This window comes from Ambystoma mexicanum, chromosome 14 (assembly GCF_040938575.1).
Source record: "Ambystoma mexicanum isolate Mex_15411 chromosome 14, UKY_AmexF1_1, whole genome shotgun sequence".
NCBI lineage: Eukaryota > Metazoa > Chordata > Amphibia > Caudata > Ambystomatidae > Ambystoma > Ambystoma mexicanum.
Window position 1 is genome coordinate 113,550,538 of NC_090940.1, and position 18,057 is coordinate 113,568,594.

The 18,057-nt window shown below is 44.5% G+C and overlaps 2 protein-coding genes across 2 annotated transcripts in view; one reads left to right on the top strand and one right to left on the bottom strand.

The window, feature by feature from the left end:
- SPTB (spectrin beta, erythrocytic) overlaps positions 1-18,057 on the bottom strand; it is a 524,484-nt gene that overhangs the window by 456,803 nt on the left and 49,624 nt on the right. The gene's annotated exons all lie outside the window — the stretch shown is intronic.
- On the top strand, positions 13,754-15,697 carry LOC138527174 (peptidyl-prolyl cis-trans isomerase G-like). Its single transcript, XM_069638280.1, has one exon. It carries the CDS (start codon positions 13,754-13,756, stop codon positions 15,695-15,697), a length of 1,944 nt encoding a protein of 647 aa, XP_069494381.1.

The following is an 18,057-nucleotide window of genomic DNA, read 5'->3' on the forward strand; positions in this document are numbered from 1 at the left end:
AGGAGTAAGCAGTAAACCCAATTGGTAGCAGTCTGTACCACCCAGATTTACCTGGTAGCTGTGGCTGAGCAGTCAGACTTCTCTCAAGAAGAGTTAGGCAGTATATAGAGTATACACAATAGGGCTAAAAATACAGTAGCACAAGCAAACACTGACCAGAGCTTTGGTATAAAAGTATATAACTATTTATTTAAAAACACACTTGTAAAAATACACTGGCACTAATATGTCAAGCAAGTTCAAACACAGTCACTATAAGTATATACACCTCCCTGGTTAATTATTCGACAAGTCTAGGTTAAGACACCACTTATTTAGCAAAACAAAGGTGAGCGCGTAACCGTAGATGGCACTCCAATAATTTGGTTAAAAAGGGAGAGAAAAGGCAGAATAGGAACAACAGACAATACCAACACTTTTAAGAAATCACAGCAAGTCAAGAAAGGCAGGGTCTACTGTAGAGCAAAAAGTTCATAGGCCAGGCCCACTCTTGGAGAGAGTAAGGCGGAATGTGCCCAAGATCACAGTGGAAATGCACTCAAAGCCTTTGCAGAAAAGTCAAAAGAGGTTGGATCAGTTCAGAAAGGTAAAGTTAGCAGGTCCGAGGTCACCTCAGGATAGAGAGTCAAGGATTTACGGGACACCTTGGACAATCTGTTGCAAGGGAGACCAGGCGGGACACAGTACCTGAAATGGTTAGAAAGCTCCAGCGGGGGCAGTTGTTCCTGGCAGCGGGTGCAAGTTGGGGCTTCGTCTAGGGGAAGAGATGATCTCGGCGTGGAGGAAAGCTGGAGGTCGTTGCACTGCCAGAGAAGAAACAAGCCGCAGAGTTTCCCGTTAAAAGGTACTACCCTTTTATTCGCGGTAGTGGTGAAGCATGGCTATCCGGCCGCCGGGGTGCTTGGCATGGGCGCTTTCGACTACGGGACGATCCAGGAAGGCGAAAAAGGCGAACTGGTTGGTCCCACCAGCTCAAAGGCAAGAGGACTCTCCTGGAAGAAGATCTCCTCTGTCGTCGGGAAAGTGGTGAGTTTCGTACAGCAGGGCTCCATCGGTGGTGTCGTCGTTGTAGATGGCTCAGCTTCTCCTCTCTTCGGATTCTTTAGGTCCTGTGGCGACTTCTGAAGTTCCAGTCCCCAAAGCCCTGCTTTTAAGCAGCAAAACCCCCATTCAACAGCCTAGCTGTCACTCAAACATGCTAAGTGGTGAGCCGGGCGGCTCACCACTGGGCCAATCACACAAGAGTGCAACTTGAGTTGCCAAGGCAACTCAGTCCAGGCTGCCTAATCCCCCCTCCCACACATCCTGTTGACCCCAGACAGAGTAGCACCATTTGGAGGGCTTCTGTGGAGAAGTCCGGCAAAAAGTGGAACAAAGGGCTCGACTTGGGTTAGAGTTTCAGAGGCGAACACAAACGCCATTTTAAAACCATTAAAAAGTCCTGGCAAAAAGACCCAACCGGGGAATAAATATTAAATAAATAACCAGGCGGTATCTTTAACATTGCACCAAAAAGTGGTGCGTTTAAAATTAATGGGAAAATCCCATAGGAAATATTCCGGTGCAATATTTTGCGTGGTATCCACTGCCACCAGCCAGAAACTCTACAAGGGGGGACTGGACAGTGCCCTTTGGAAAACAGACCCAGGGGCAATCAAATTACCCCTACCAGTACTTCCACAATATGATGGTTTGTACTGGTTCTGTTGACAATTTAAGACTAGTAAAGCCAATGGTGACTTAACTTGCCCTTGGAGACAGTAGTCAGTCCCAGGGTATGGAGTCTATGTTTGGGGGTCACTATGACACCCCTGTGTTACTGCACTGAGGGTGCTGTGTAACACACATACCAAAACACATGAAGCCCTATGGAGTAAAAGACCCCATAGCCCATAAAACACATTACATAGTCAAAGGACATTCTCAAATCATGTCTAAGAGTGGGAGAAAAAGAGTCTCACTCTTAGCAGGAGAAAGAAATAAACCCCAAAAATCCAGCAAAGCTGCTGGGGGACTCACTAATTTTGTCAGGTGCCCGGTACAAATAAATCAAATCAATCAGTGAGGGAGAGGGTGGGGGGCGCGGGAGGGAGCTTGGGGTGGGCGGGTAAACAACATCAAACTGGGTAGAGGGTCCAGACTTGCATCGTAGATGTATAAAGGTTTTTTTTCACGTTGCGTGTAAGCACCTTTTTTTGTATTTTCTCATTATATGCGTTTCTGTGTGCCTCTCTTCACATTTTCACCACATTCTGGTCAATGCTTCTTGCACAGTGTAAAAGAAAACGGCATTGCCAATGGCGCTCAAATAAATGCAATTTCTACAGAACCACTGTATATAATTCTGTTTATAGCACACCTTCCAACCTCTGGCTGGTGTTATGCGTGAGAAAACAACCTTGGCAGTAGGAAAAATGTGCATCACTGCGGTCAGCAACCTCTTCAAGTGACAGAGTAATCGACCACATGATATGAAACCCAAATGTTGACTTCCATAGTGCACTACGACAAAGTCAAAGTTTGTGATGGATGCCACATATCTGCACATGCGAACCATGCCTGCGAAACTGCAGTCAGCCTTACAGGTCCAGAAAGCGCCCACTCCTTCCAACCCAAAATTACCAGCAACTCCACTTTCCACACAACACCTGTGCAGATGGCGCACAAAGGTATCACCCACGAAAAGCACTGTGCGTCTGTTCATGTCGACCTCCCTCACAACACAGCATTGGTACGAAATGGTACCGCCCCTTCCTGTGATCCACGCCCTAAACTCCTAATTGCCTATTTCCCACAATTCTATTTCCCTTTCCACCCTACTCATAATGGCAGGCTGCGCACGTGCGCTTTCCCATCTACATTGAGGTCCATGGGACAGTAAAGCTCAGACAATACTTCTTCCCTTTGGACGGTCATGTTTTCCAGCACTCCCCCATTGGGGCCTGTCAAATTTTCAAACACGCATTCAGCAATCACATACAAAACCTCTGCATTGCCCACTGTAATTTCTATACAGCACTGCATATTTACCCTTTAACACTCTCATTACACATTCCATTCGATTTCAAAGCCCCTCCACCAGAAACTTCTGCTAAACAATGCATGATTGCAGCATCCGCAAAGATCCTAAGATGCACCAAGCACACCTCTGGCCATGCACACATCATTGCAGCCCTTTGCACACCCACCACAACAGTATACATCCAAGCAAGCGACCATGTGGGCACCTATTATTATGCACAAACGTAACATACATAGCAGCACTACTACCCAACTCCCCCACATCATAAAACATCCACAAACGTGTCACACTTAGCACAATCCACAAACATACCACAGCTTGCAGCACCCCTATGTACTGACATTCACAAAGTAGTGTCACTGGCAACCTATGCACAACAGCTTCACAACATTGGGCCGACTTCAATAAATCTGCACACAGCAGAGTAAGCAACCACATATACGGTGCACTTCAACCATACCCACTTCCATTCTCTCACTATGTACAAACTGCACCCTGTGGCCACACTACACAACTTCTCACTGCACCATCTGTGGCCACACATCATATGCTGTAGCATGTTGCAACAATCACCACAACCATGGAATGCACAATACGCACTTTGCAACTGACTTGTGGTGCTGTAGTACGTCCGCAATATGCTCCACCCCCATTCTGAAAAGATCAACACCCTGTGTCTCATGCACTGTCAAACTTGCATTGCTCCACCCAGAGTGCTCCTTGCACACATTCCCCACACTGGCATGTAACCATGCATGTCAGAATGTCACCAACTACCACTATGTACATACGCACCACTGACCCGCACTCCTGGCCAACCTCCACACCGCAATGGACATGCACACTGTTACATGCAACAGTTACCAAAATGTATAAAGATTACACTGTCTCCGGCACCCCTACGCCCTTTCATTCACATACTATTGTCTTACCCACTTCCACTCACAAAGTATTGTGTCTCTGCCAACTTAACCACAAAATGTTAACAGCATTGCCCATACTGCAAGCATTGTGCACACAGCACACTATCCAAGCACATATAAGCTGCCCTTCAAACATACTCTCTACCTTACTGACAGTATGCAAACAGTTCACCCAGTGCCTACACTCCGTGCTTTTTCCCTGCAGCATCTCCAACCACAGCGCACCGCCATGGAGCTATGCAGCAACAAATTCCAACAGTTACCATAATGTACAAACAAAACACTCCCTGCTGCATCTCTGTGCACTTCCATTCACATACTATGGGCGTAACCACTTCCATTCACAAAGTATTGTGCCACTGCCAACCTACCCACAATCTGTTTGCAACACTGCCCTATAACGGCTGAAATGCGATCCACAACCATTCCTTACATTTCAACACCCTCTAACTGATGCACATTGAAAAATGCATTAGTGGCATGGGTGGCCTCAAGGCCTAGGCTCTTGAGTGCATGGCCTACGGCTTACGTCGGTCTGCCATGCACCCAATAGTCTAGGCCTTGAACACACCCACAGCAACGTAATGCCACCATGTCACCAACTACGACATTCACACACACACCACTGCCACCAGCACTCCTACACAAACTGTGCATAACCGTGCAGCTATGCATCAACAAATGCTAACAGTTAACATAATGTAGAAACAAAACACTCTCTCCTGTACCCCTGTGCACTTTCATGCCCACTCCACTTACAAACTACTGTGTCACTGTCAACCTACCCACATTCTGTTTGCAACACTGGTCCTACTGCAACCAATGTGCACAGTCCACACTATGCAAGCATCAGCCTTTACCGAATGCAGAGTCAAACATGGGTTCCTGCGGTGGGTATGTTGCAGCCCTACGCTCTTGAGTGCATGCCCTACACCTTACGGCCTACGACCTTCGGCCATGCACCCAATAGTGTAATCCCTCCACAGAGCCAATGCACCTTCATTCACCCATGCATACCACCATGTGCCCAACTAGCGCATTCCATCAGCAGCACACAGCCACCCCTGTTCCCACCCAACCTATGTCATGTGCAGTTCACTCCCCTTCTGCATTTCACCTGCCACCATTCACCATAAAAGGAGCTTGCCGCAAACAGGTCGCAGCAGAAGCTATGGGGCCGTTACAACAGCTGCCTACAATCACCACACAAATGATTTTCCTACATATGTCACATGAACCACTTCTCACTCCCTTACCCGTTCCCTCCTTTATTTCAGCCAACACATTCCGGTCGGTACATGTTCCCAACCCTTGTGCCGCCGCACTGTCCTTCGATACACCATGGCGGCTTTCCCATAAAATGTTGACACACATCACGCTTCCCTCCAGCCAACCACCGGCCACGTACAAACTTCTCCGACAACATGCCGTACCGCGAGCCAATGACACTTCTGTCCGCGGAACGAACAGTTAATGGGACCGCGGAACGGACCCAGATATGACACATTTTTTAGGATGTGCATTTCAGTAATTTGCAACAAAAGTACTGGTCGGATTTCAAACCAAACACCCAAAAGCACGCTTTCTGGCCCAAGCCCCCGCTCCTGCCGCAAATATGGTGATAATCCGTTCAGCTGTTCGGGCTGTAGCCGTGTGCACAGTTTTTCCCCATTCAGTCTAAGGGGGAAAAAATGATTTTCGGACCCACCCTATAACTTTGCCCCCCCGCACGAAACCTCACCCAACTTGGCGAAAGATTCAGAGCCGCCCATATACTTTTTCGTCAAAGTTTGGTGAGTATTCCTCCAGGGGGAGCGAAGTTATAAGCCGCCGAAAAAGTGCTCTTCCTATGAGTTTAGCAACTTATCCATAACTACACGCCCGCTACCGCGGGCCGTGTAATATATATATATTTTAATATATCAGATATCCGTTTGAGCCAAGTCACACATGCCACAGCGCCACTTCGTAGCTATTGCTGGGAGTTCACCTCCAGTTCAGAACCACATCAGCAAGGCATTGTGGGTATGCAAATTAGCGCACATTCAAGCCTTTAGCTCCAGGCGAGAAATTGTCTTTGCTACTTTATACATATCTTTATCAACCTAAGACACACATCTCTCAAGGCCACCAGACAACTACATACAAAATGGTGCAGGTGCGCTTTTGATGGTTTGTTGTAAATCCATCCAGTAGTTTTTTTTTTTTATTCTATCGAGAAAGGGATGCACCTGGTCCAAAACACATTTATATATCTCCCATGGTGCATTGCAGATCTGCATATTTTCATAAATGAATAGCCGGGAAAAAGTAACGGGCGGTAGCCTTCTTTTTTGTTAAGGGGGGGCCTGGTTTTAGAAGGCAAAGATAAGTATCAGGACAAGGAGGATTAGAACCCTGACTACCCCTCCGTTAGATGTATTGGGGGGGAGGCTATTCAAAAACGAGTGATTGCTTAAACTGTCAGAATGTGTCTAGTATCTGTTACTACACACAAACTAATTACTTTTTTCTTACTATTGTCAAGACACATGTCCTTTTGTCTTCTTTTTGGTTAACAATTGTAACATCCTTTTTTATGTATGTTTTTTAACTTGTTTCTTCAATTAAACTTTGTTTTATACAGGTAAATCCTAAGTGTGATCCTCTATAGCTAGTTTAAGCAATTACTAGTTTTTGAATAGGACCCCCGAACCCCATACATCTAAAGGAGGGGTGGTCTGGGTTCTATACCTCCTTGTCCTGATAAATGAATAGCCGCCAGTTATTTTTCTTTGCTCGGTGCGAGTAATTTCAGTGGGTATGGGGAAAAAAGCAAAGCACTGGAAATTATATTTGAAGGAGGATGTTGGGGGAGGGTGAAAGAGGAGCAAATGGTATGCTCGACACCTAGGGAAGACAAAAGAGGCCCTTTCCGGTCAGATTGCTTTCCTCTTTCTTTGGGGAATCTCATGGCATTATTGAAGGTTCGCCGCGAGACTCAAGTGGAATCAGAAGTGCGTCACAGAAAGAAACTGTGGGAAATCATATGACTAGAGTGCCCGGAAGCAAATGGACTGGGGGATGGGGGAGAGGTGGAGGGACCAGAAAAGGAGAAGATGGAAACACATATAGAATTGAAGGGCGCTGGGTAAAAGGATTTTAAGTTAATGGAGTACCGCAGTAATCAAAAGATGTTTAGTTTCTGAAAGAACCCTTCTTGTAGTAATAGAAGTCCGCGCAAACGTGTGTTTTCTTTTGTTTAACTTCTAAAGCACCTTACGCCAAGGCGCTTTACACAAATTAATGAATTGGTAAAATAGCTGCAATGATGACAATCTATAATAGAGTACAATAGAAAGAATAATGAAGAACAGAGAGAAATGGTTTGATCCGAAAAGCCTGCAAAAATGAGGGTCGAGCAACAGATAAAATGGTACAAGCCACCCCAAAAAAAAATATGAGAGGGGGAGCAAATCTTAAAACGTCCAATATAACTGGTCCATGAGTCTCATATAAGCTCATGCTATCTTGCCTATTTTGTCACAACAGTTGTCCCAAATATTGGACGCCCGGGCAGATATTTCATAGCCCCAAATTCACCACTGTGGTCAGCACAGTAATGTCATCCAACGGGCACTGTGGTGCACTGGCCAATAAAAGCCTCTTAAAGCCAGGAGGAGACCATAACAACCGGCCTCTTACCCTGGTCCGAGCAGGTGCAACCAACCCAGCAGCCGGCTACTCCAGGTTCCCTAGGTCACCATAAAAATGAAGACCACTTCACGCGGGCCCCCAGTCCACGTGGGGGAAACACCTGCACCTGGATTCCAGCAGCTCCTGCTCTGCGCCACAGTCTTGAAAGACTGCCACGGAGACAACCAGAGCCCGTCTCACCACTCCCAAAAACCGCCAAGCAGACATGGTGCAGAGTGATCCCGGAACCAGCAGTCCACGCTCTGGCTTCAGCCCCCCCATCTCTCAGCCATCTCCATTGTACAGGCTGGCTGCTTAGGTCTCTGTCGCACAGGCAACAGCACTCGCCATAAGTAACTCCCCCCGGCAGCTCCCTTTGGCAGCTCTTCACAACATCCCCAGAGTCTCTTGTGGCTGCCATCTTGAGTTCAATAGTTCCCCATTTCAAAAGGTTTTCACAGATATGTTCTCGTAGATAATTCTCTAGAGAAAATCACGTGGGAGTGAAAGGGGGGAGCACTGACCAGTGGACATACGCCATCTCCATTGGTTCACAGGTTTTCACCCTAATTGGAGCAAAGGAACCATGGCTAGTCGAACATGGGCATTTACAACTAAAGGGGATATGGGCCACAACCATAGGCCATGGCCAGTGAGCCACAGCTATTTAGCATAACAAGGGAAAAGAGGCCAGTGGGTGCCAGGCTTTCATGTTAATTGGTGCAAAGGGGCAGAGATCGCGCCTGAAACCGTGGCCATGACTGACTACTACAGTTGGGGTACGATATAGCATAGCAAACTCTTGAATTTCAGTGAAACGATTTCTCACTACAATACCCATGAAATGTGATTGTCACACGTGAGACAGCACTTATCAATTGGCTTAAATTCTTCAGTCATAAATGGTATCAAAGCAAACTCTTTCACTACTGTGAGTTTTGCCACCATCACTGGTGCTGAGGATGGCACACATGTGTAGCTTCTCTTAACCAAAGATTGGTAACCAATATTTAGAAATAGTAGACTGTAGTAGCCCCTGAATTATAGATGGTTGTCAGTGCTTAGCTCATAATCAGCCATTGTTTCACTAATTCAGGCTCTGCACATGATGCCTGCATAATTAGGAAATAGCAGTGCCACACATATTGAAAGTGCAGCAAAAGAGATGTGGCATGGACACTGGGTAGCTATGATAGCTGCATTTGGCAGACATCCGGGCCTTCTCCAACCTATGCATGGGGCCTATCCATGTCATTAAACATCCAGGAGTGACCACAAATAAATATCTACTGCAAACACATGACTGTTTCTTTGCATGTGAAACACAGACTTACAATATGGTAGACATGCACAATAAATATCATAAGGAGGTTCATATGCCGCTGATGAGACAGTTGGGAGGACTCATTGGCCCCAGTTGCATGTTGAGAAATCGTGCGGCTTGGTGACGCATTATGCTCCCCCCACAACAAGACCTAAAACCAAATTATAAGAGCGATGAACAAGAACACCACTCGCTCATCAAACCCCATCAGCGTCAGGGAAAATTCTGTAGACTGCATAGAATCCTTGTAATGAGCATGCTATGAAACGTTCAATCACATTTCCAACCATGCACCACACACCGTTTGCTGTATTTAAATCCTGTTTAAACCGGAGGTGTGCAGCTTGTCAGGACTTCGCCTTTGCGCACTTCATGCCCTTGTTAAGGTTGCAGCAGTCAGAATACACCACAGAGTGCTATGCTATTTTTAAACATATTAAAATCTTTGATTCGAATTGTGATTGACCTAAAACTACATAAAAGCAGAAATGTGTTTTTTTTCTCCAAATGCTACAATTCTATTCAGCCAACAGTTTCTGTAACAATGCGCGGTGAAATTGTATTTTCAGCCATGCATCTCACAACCTCTGTTCCCTCTGAGTTGCGCACATGTGCGCTTGCCCATCTTCCATCTGGGTTCTGCTCAGAAGAGTATTAGCACCTTATACAGACAATTACCACGATCTCAAGCCTTCATAAAGAACTGGCCAGAAGTGTTACTTGCCGCTTGCTTTATCTGTTAATAAATCTAAATTATAATAACTAGTCTGGATATTCTGGTTTAATCCTGTTTTGTTTCAATAAGCCCACTATGAAAAATGCTAGCTCACCAATACAATCCTATTAATTTGCCCTTTAAGGAATGTTTGCAGGCAAGTTTCATGCTCAACATCTCTTACTTTAGCAGTGCTAACAAGGCCTTATAAGAGAAGGTCAACTTTTCAATAGCATTTGTATGGCCTGAAAAGGATTATGGGTATAGAGCTATTCCTGGCACTATCAGGGCAACTCCTACTCAGAAATCTACAACACGTCAGGCAATATATTTCCACTTGGCTCAGACTTTCAGGAATGCTATTGTACGTTTCTACTATAAATTTGTGGTTTCAAGGAGAACTTGCCTAACTCTATCCAACTAAACTAGAGAGATTGGATGTTGCAAACAATATTAGTTGCACTACATAATTATTGTATGCATTCAGATTCATGGTATAGTCCTAAACTGCCGATAATATAATGGTACGGCTTTAAATACTTCTTTCTTTGTAAAGTATCGTGGGTATCTAAATAGCCCAGTGAGTAATTCACTGATTCAACCCCTCGAAGGATCGGCGTAACATTTTACTGGACCCATACATCTAGTATTCCGAGGACAGCACATGAGCCCCTGGGGCACAGGTGTACATTCCTTGATGGTGAAGGACAAATGAACCACTTTCAAAACCCAAGACACATGCTACAGTAGTACAGTACAGTGAAGGCGACGTGCTGTTTGTTTCACTGAAGGACATTAACCTCTAGTAACAGTGTAAGAAACTGCACCTTCTCTTTCTTTTCTGTGCTCAACTTCGGAGGGTTTTCCAATATAATCATGTATTCAATGTTAAGAGCCTTCAGCATCCTCTCCATCTCGTTCAACTGTTAATAGTGAATTGCAGAAGAGGGGCCTCTATTTACAGGAGAAGGTAGTCCATTTATGGTAACTCTGGGTAGTGCTGCAATTAACCCATAAGGCAATCCTAACAACCTATGTGATTTTCTTTTGAAATGGCTCCCTATGGAGAGTTTTAAACGATTAGTGTTGTTTAGGCTGTGATGTGAAAGGGTGGATAAAACAACTTTAGGTAGGTTATTTGTCCAGTCATTTCAATTGCTATGACAGGGCTAAAAGCAGGGATCCAATAAGACATTGCACAATATTTTTATAGGTATGGAGTCAAATGATTTTTCTGCAGTAAAAAAGTAATTTGCATTGTCAATGGATATACTTTTTAGATTAGTTGAAATATATTTAAACTCTAGAATGGATCTCATTTTGTGATCAAAGCTTCTTTCCACTCATTAATTCATGCTTATTAAGATGTTTTCTCTCTTAAAGTTCATCTTCTGATCAGGTGGTTGTATTATTAGAGCTGCTTCCTGTGACAGTGGTCTGCTGGTACCACAGATCTGAAAATGTCAGTGGAACATCATGGGCTGAGTTGCAGGGGAGGCCTCTATGCGTCCATTGATTTTCATTTGTTGTTGGTAGTGTTTGCCGGACCCCACGTTTGCTGTGGAAGTCTGTCTGCAGTGTTTACTGCTACAAGGGCTTAAAAACCCATTTTGGCCGCGGAGCGGCCGCGGAGAGCTGCGAGGAGGTGCAGTCTAGCAGTCTGGCCGCTGGCCACTGGAGCACTAAATAAAGTCAACGTACAGCAACTTTGAAAAGGATTAAAACAAAGTGTTGGTACCCTTATTTAGGAATGGACCAAAAAACGGACCAAAAAAAAACGGACCAAAAAACGGGTACCCACCCTACCGCGCCTCCCCCACTACAACACATCTCAATCGACTCACTGTTGAAGAAACAAACAAAAAAATCATCTAGGGGAGAGTTTTGCGGCAGCATGGAGGACACCACTGGGGGTAACAACCCACTCCCAAAAGAATATAAAGAAACGGGCCGCGTGTTAAGGAGCAGCGCACAAAATACAAAAGAAACAGTGTTGAGTGAAACACGAAAAAAACCGTTAAATATAACAACTGAAACCGCAACCTCGAAAACCAGCACAGCCTCTCCTCCAATCCCCCCCCTCAGATCCCCCCACCAACACGACTCACCTTGGAGAGAGGAGATGAATTTGGAGTCTGGCTGCGAGGGACGTGAGCGGCCGCGGAGTTGGGAGAGACATGTACCCCAGTCTCGGTCTCTGCGAGGCGAAGCCGGCGATGATGAAGGGGAGGTTTTCGCAGAGGGACCGGGGCGGGTTCCGCCGTCTCCCGCACAGGAAGAACGGGAAAATGGTGAGGCGGGCAGCGGTAGTGATGTGAGAGACCGTTGTGGGGAAAGGGAGAGGGAGAGAGGAATCGAGACAAACCCGAAACGAGCGGCTCCAGGGCCCAGTGCGGAGCCCGCGGGGAGCGGAGACAGCGAGTCCACCACTGTGCGGGGAGAGATGGTGCCTGCCGAGGGCGGGGCGAAGGAGTGCAAAGTCACAGATAGGAGCAAGGTGGCTGCACGAGTGGTTTTAGGGCTGAGCGCGGAACTCTTGGGGAACGGAGCCCGCGGGCCCGCCACTGTGCAGAAGAAGGTAGAGACACCACCAGAGGACTTGCTGAGAGGGCACAGAGAAACTGTTAGGGGAGAAGAGCCCGCACGAGCGGTTTTAGGGCTGCGCGTGGAGCTCTTGGGGAGCGGAGCCCACGGGCCTACCGCCGTGTGGATTGAGGAGACGCTACCTGATGGTACACCAAAGAAGTGCAAAGCTACAAATGTAATGAGTACAAATGAAAACATACAAAAGAATATAAAGGGCTCGGCAGAGCCCACAGAGATCGAGGTGATAAAGATAAATAAGAGACCAGATCCACAAGATCTTCAAACATGCGAAAGCAACCTTCATCCAGTGACAGTGAGATCTGACCTGCCCAGCCCGGAATAGAATCAATCAGAGCTTAGAGATGCTAGCTGTCAGAACATTACCCTATCATACTCAGATGAATTGGAAGGAGATGACATGGACGAAGTAAACATCCTGAGAGAACATAACTGGGCAAAAACACATACTTATCTACAACTAGAGAAGCAAGAAGAAGAGTCTCATCAATCAGCAACAAAACAGTTACTTGAGGACAATCTAAGAAGAAAAGAAACACAAATACTTTCTAGTCATAAAGAAAATGAGCTTTTAATGGAACAACAAACAAAAAGCTTAGGAGGGGAAAAATACAATCCCACTGAGGCATCGACTCCGAAAAATAGATTCCCACCAAAGCCGCAAACGAAAAAAATGGGAAAACCGCTAACACCGTCTAACAACCCGATTGGAAGATTCTTTGAAAAACTGGGGAAGCCTCCGATTGTAAATCGTTTTGAGCTTTCCGATTTAGAAATCTTGGCAGGAATTCCACCATCCCCCCAAAAAAAATAAAATAAACCCACTGAAGACAGAAAAATCGACAGAGGGAGGAGTCTTACTATCACACATACGTTGGCACCCAAGCCAACCTCCTGTATGCCAAAGGACAGAAACAACTAAAACGGGCATAGACAAGACAACTACAGAGAACAGACCTCAGGAGCACGAGGAAGATAAAAACAAATCAACACTGAAACTAATAACGTCAGAAAAGGACATTGAAAAAAAACAGGAAGTCATATCAAACTCTATTCAGACAGAAGGAAACAATAAAGCCAGGGAATCACCAGAGGTAACAAATAACAAAAACCAAAAATTGGGATACATACAGCCAGACAAACCAGTGGAAAAAACCATTGAGATTATACACAACGAAAACAAAAACAAGAAAGAGGACAAGAAAGTGGATGACTTGGTCAAACCAAAATCAAGCCATATGTGGAATCCAGAAGAAATAAAATTGGCAGAGGCAATATTGAACTATAAAAAAATGCTAAAACAAAGAGAGAATACTATAGGTGAGAAGTGCTCGCCGCAACATAAAAAATTAGACATCTCGACAGATGCCTTACGAGTTCTATTATCCACACCACATAAAGCGAAAAACGAAACTGGAACTCCATTGAAAAAAAAAGAAGAAAAAAAATCACCAGTCAAAAACTTGGACATTTTACCTGTAATGTCAGCTATGACCATTGCTCTGGCACCCTTTGGGAAACTGTACGAAACAATAAATGAAACACTTAAAGAGCACACTTCAGTACTAGCAGCATGCAACATGAAGCTAATTCATTTGGAAGGATACATAACAACGTTAGAGACCTGGAAGGCCTCCACAAAGGAACAAGGCACCATGACGGATAAAATTGAGGTGTTCCAGTTCAAAAAACAAGCAGTATCCTCTTACTCTCAAACTAACCAGAGGGAGACCAGACAAAACAGCTACGAAGAGGAACTAATAGAAACCACAGCAGATACCAATTATGAACTGACCACAACCAAAGAAAACGACATGAAATTAAAGAAAACGGAAAAAAAACTAAAAGAGGGACACAAAGAAATTCAGCAAATGAGGGACCAAAATGAAATTACCCCGCAACCCCAGAGACAGAAGATCTCAAAAACCAGTTCAAGTCATAAAGATAAACTAAGCACTATAGGGTCAACAGTACAAGAGAAACAAACTACAGAAAAAAACGCAAATTTGAGCATTTCCAAATGGATAGCTGGCATAGCCCAAAAAACCAAAAATATAGAAAGCGAACTACAAGAGACAAACATGAAAGCTAATCGCAAACGGGTGGAGGAGAGCTTGCCAAACTTGTTGGACCTGAGTACATATTCGATTGAAAACTCAAAACCAGAAATCCCTCGTCCAATTAATAAAAAAAGAAAGGTGTCATTTGCGGAAGACAGCATGCCAATAGTAGAACAAAGGGTCAAACACAAGCAGCTACAAGCAAAAGTATCTGGAAAAGAAATAAATAAAACGGACGACTTAAGCTATAGAAGAAGTCGGATAACCCCAGAAAGGAAAACGTTGTTCCGAGTGGCCAACACAAAGATAAACAAAATTGAACACGAAAAAGTCAGGGATTGCCCTGCACAGAACACAAAGGAAAAGCATGTGAGAGAATGGGCCGGAAACACGTCCAATAGCGGAACACGTCACAAACAACACTCTCAATACTACAAAAATACACGACAACACAAACCAGAAACCTCTCCTTATGGAAAAAGGATAAAAACACCAGAGAATCGAAATAAAAGAAGAGAAAAAACGGGCTCAAGTGAGAGACACTCAGAAAGAAATAAGAGATCAAACAGAAGGCCTGCGGCTTACCAGACACAATCCAATCCCACCCGGACATCAACAATTTTTACTCATAAGAGTAACTCATCACGTACCTTGAAATTAGAAAAAAGTGACAAAAAGGGAGAAAAGCTTTTATTAAACAGGAGAGAAACCATGAGATTAATACAAAAAGTACCAAATGGAGACCAAATCAAAAGTGTCGACCTAAATATAGTGGAGTTCGCACATAAAGCTCGAACGGATAGTATCTTCCTCCACATCACATCTCATACAGTGAAGAAACTGCTGTTATCCGTGGCAGGAGATTTAGCCAAAAGAGGGTACACCCTAAGAGAAACAACTGCAGAAGAAAGAGGGCACAGAAGAGAGGATGACCACGACACAAAAGAAAAACGTAAACATACGACAAACGCTAAAGAACCAGGGAAGACAACGCCTGTAACTGAAAGACGAACTAGAACAAAGAGAAAACACAACTACACACCGGAAAGAGAAGAGCAAAAGGAAGAAGATGAACGTCGAAAATCACGAGAAACATTAGATCAAAGTGGTTCAAGAAAGAAAAAGGATAAAGAAAGAGACAAGAGCAAAGAAAATTCTTCCTCTCAAGACAACTGGACACAAAACGATAAGAAACCACAAAGACTATCCCCAAGATACCCGAAAGGGCCGTTTCTGACACAGTCCCGCAGAGAAAAAGATAAACGTATCACATGTAGAAACATATCAACACAGATCCAGACGCAAGAAACAGAAAAAAACACCAATAAATGGGCATGGATTTCTACAGCACTAACAAAATATGTGGGGAAATAGCAATCAAATCGTCAATCTGACAATTGCGTTGGAGAGACGTTAAAGGAGTTACACGTGACCCAAGAACCGGATCAAAACATTATTCTTGGCTCCTGGAATACAAGAGGCCACATTCACCTGACTCATCCAGGAGATGTCAACCTTGGTCTTTTCGACCTCATAACTTTGCAGGAGACCTGGTTGTTCTCTCAACCGAGCCTGGATGGTTTTGAAGTATCACTCTCGCCGGCACAAAAAGGAACACGAGGACGTCCTACCTCAGGCTTGCTGACAGCTGTAAAAACTGGCGGAGTTCTTAGAATAGTTCATAACCTGATATCATCTCTGACAATTCAGGCGACATTGCTGGAATGGAATAAAGAGGACCCCCGGCAAAAAAAAAAACTAAAGCGAGATCTTATCCTGGTGCTAAACATCTACTGGAACCCGTCGATAACGAAGACAAAAAACTTTCTAAATAAGGTGGAGAAAATCCTTACAGATACAACAGAGATGTATGATATGGACCACATCTTGATATGTGGCGATTTAAACGCCTCTTGCCCGGTATCGGAGAAGGAAAGATCAACGTACAATATGAGCAACACTCAATCAACAACGAGAGGTGCGGCATGGGCCAAACTGATGGATTCCAGGGACTTGTACAATCTAAACTCCCTAGACTTAGCCAAATCCAGAATTCCAACATGGGAAAGCGCGGGTAAAAGAAGTACAATTGACCACATCTTTGCCTCTAAAGAGTTGTATCGCCTAATCACAAGCTTCAAGGTAGTGAAGACTACGGCCAGTGACCATAATTTACTAACCGTAATATGGCCAGCAAAAAAAAAGATGTTGGTGACAATGTCGAAAAATCTGGAACTAAACCATCAAGGAAATCGATTAAAAATCACAACAGAAGGCATAACTTCGATCACGGAAGCCTATAATGGACAAGCGACCTTAAATACAGAGAAAGCAAGCTTGGATTATACGCCTCTCTTGATCCCTTATCTCCATCCACGACATAAAAGAGTAGATGACAAAATTCATTTACATACTCACAATGAGGAATTGAGAACAAAGAAATCAAATCTAAGAAAGGCTATTCGGCTTGCACGAACAAATCCAACGCAAACAAATGTAGACCTGGCATGTAAAACTAAAAAGTTGTATAAATCCTGGCTACAAGCGACACGATGGAAACTATATCAGATGGACGCAGAGAATATGCTGAGAGCAGTTTGTAAAAAGAACTCAAGAGATTTTTGGACTATTATAAAACACAAAATCTCGCCCACGGACACAAGAATTACAAACAGTGTCGCAGAAGAAAAATGGAGTGACCACTTCACCGAGTTATACAATGACCCCACTCCAGGGGAAGTAACAACGATTATCCAAGAAGAGGCTAACTGGACAGAATGCTCAGAGAAGGACATTTTGTCTAAGATCAAGAAACTAAATAACTCCAGGGCCCCCGGACCTGACGGCATTTCCAACGCCATTCTGAAGCAGGATGCTGAAAATTGGGCCCCACTAATAGCAGAAATCTTTAGAAGATCTAGGATTTCGAGAACCATTCCGGAGACATGGAAGACTGCAAACATCGTCCCAATTTATAAGAAGGGCCCAAGGGACGATCCGAGAAACTATAGGCCAATCGCACTACTAGATGTGCTTGGCAAACTTTACGGATCAATGTTGTTGGATGAACTGCAGACATGGCAAAAAGAGGCAAAAACAACTGACCCCTTTCAATCAGGATTCGAGAAGAACCTCGGTACATCAGTAAACATTATGCTGATTAGCATACTAAAATCAAAGGTCTTCGAGGGGCAACCATCAACATTCATAGCGTCAATTGACCTGGTGCAAGCCTTTGATCGCGTGAACAGAAAAAAACTATGGAAAAAACTGGAGAAACAAAAATGTCCATCAGCCATTCTCGCGCAAGTGAAAGCGCTATATAGCGGAACATCGATTAAAATTCGACTCAATGAAGCTGGCTTATTGTCGGAAAACATAAAAACAGACAGAGGCGTGAAACAAGGCTGCCCCCTGGCACCGGCACTATATAAGGCCTACATGGCCGACATCGCAGATCCCGAAAACGACACCAGATCATTTCCTCCTCAAATAGGCGACTCAAAAGTGACAAGATTGCTGTATGCAGACGACATCTTATTGCTAGATCAAACAGCAATCGGTCTACAGAGACAAATAGACAGCCTCACAGCCTATCTGACGAAAAATGACTTGGAACTTAATATATCTAAAACAAAAATCCTGATCTTAGAAAAACCAGCGAGAACAAAAAAAAGAAAGAAATGGTTCGCGAACTCAGAGCCATTAGAAATAGTGAAAAGCTGCACCTACCT

Coding starts and splice junctions, on each gene's coding strand:
- LOC138527174 (XM_069638280.1), top strand. CDS start 13,754: ATGACCATTGCTCTGGCACCCTTTGGGAAACTGTACGAAACAATAAAT.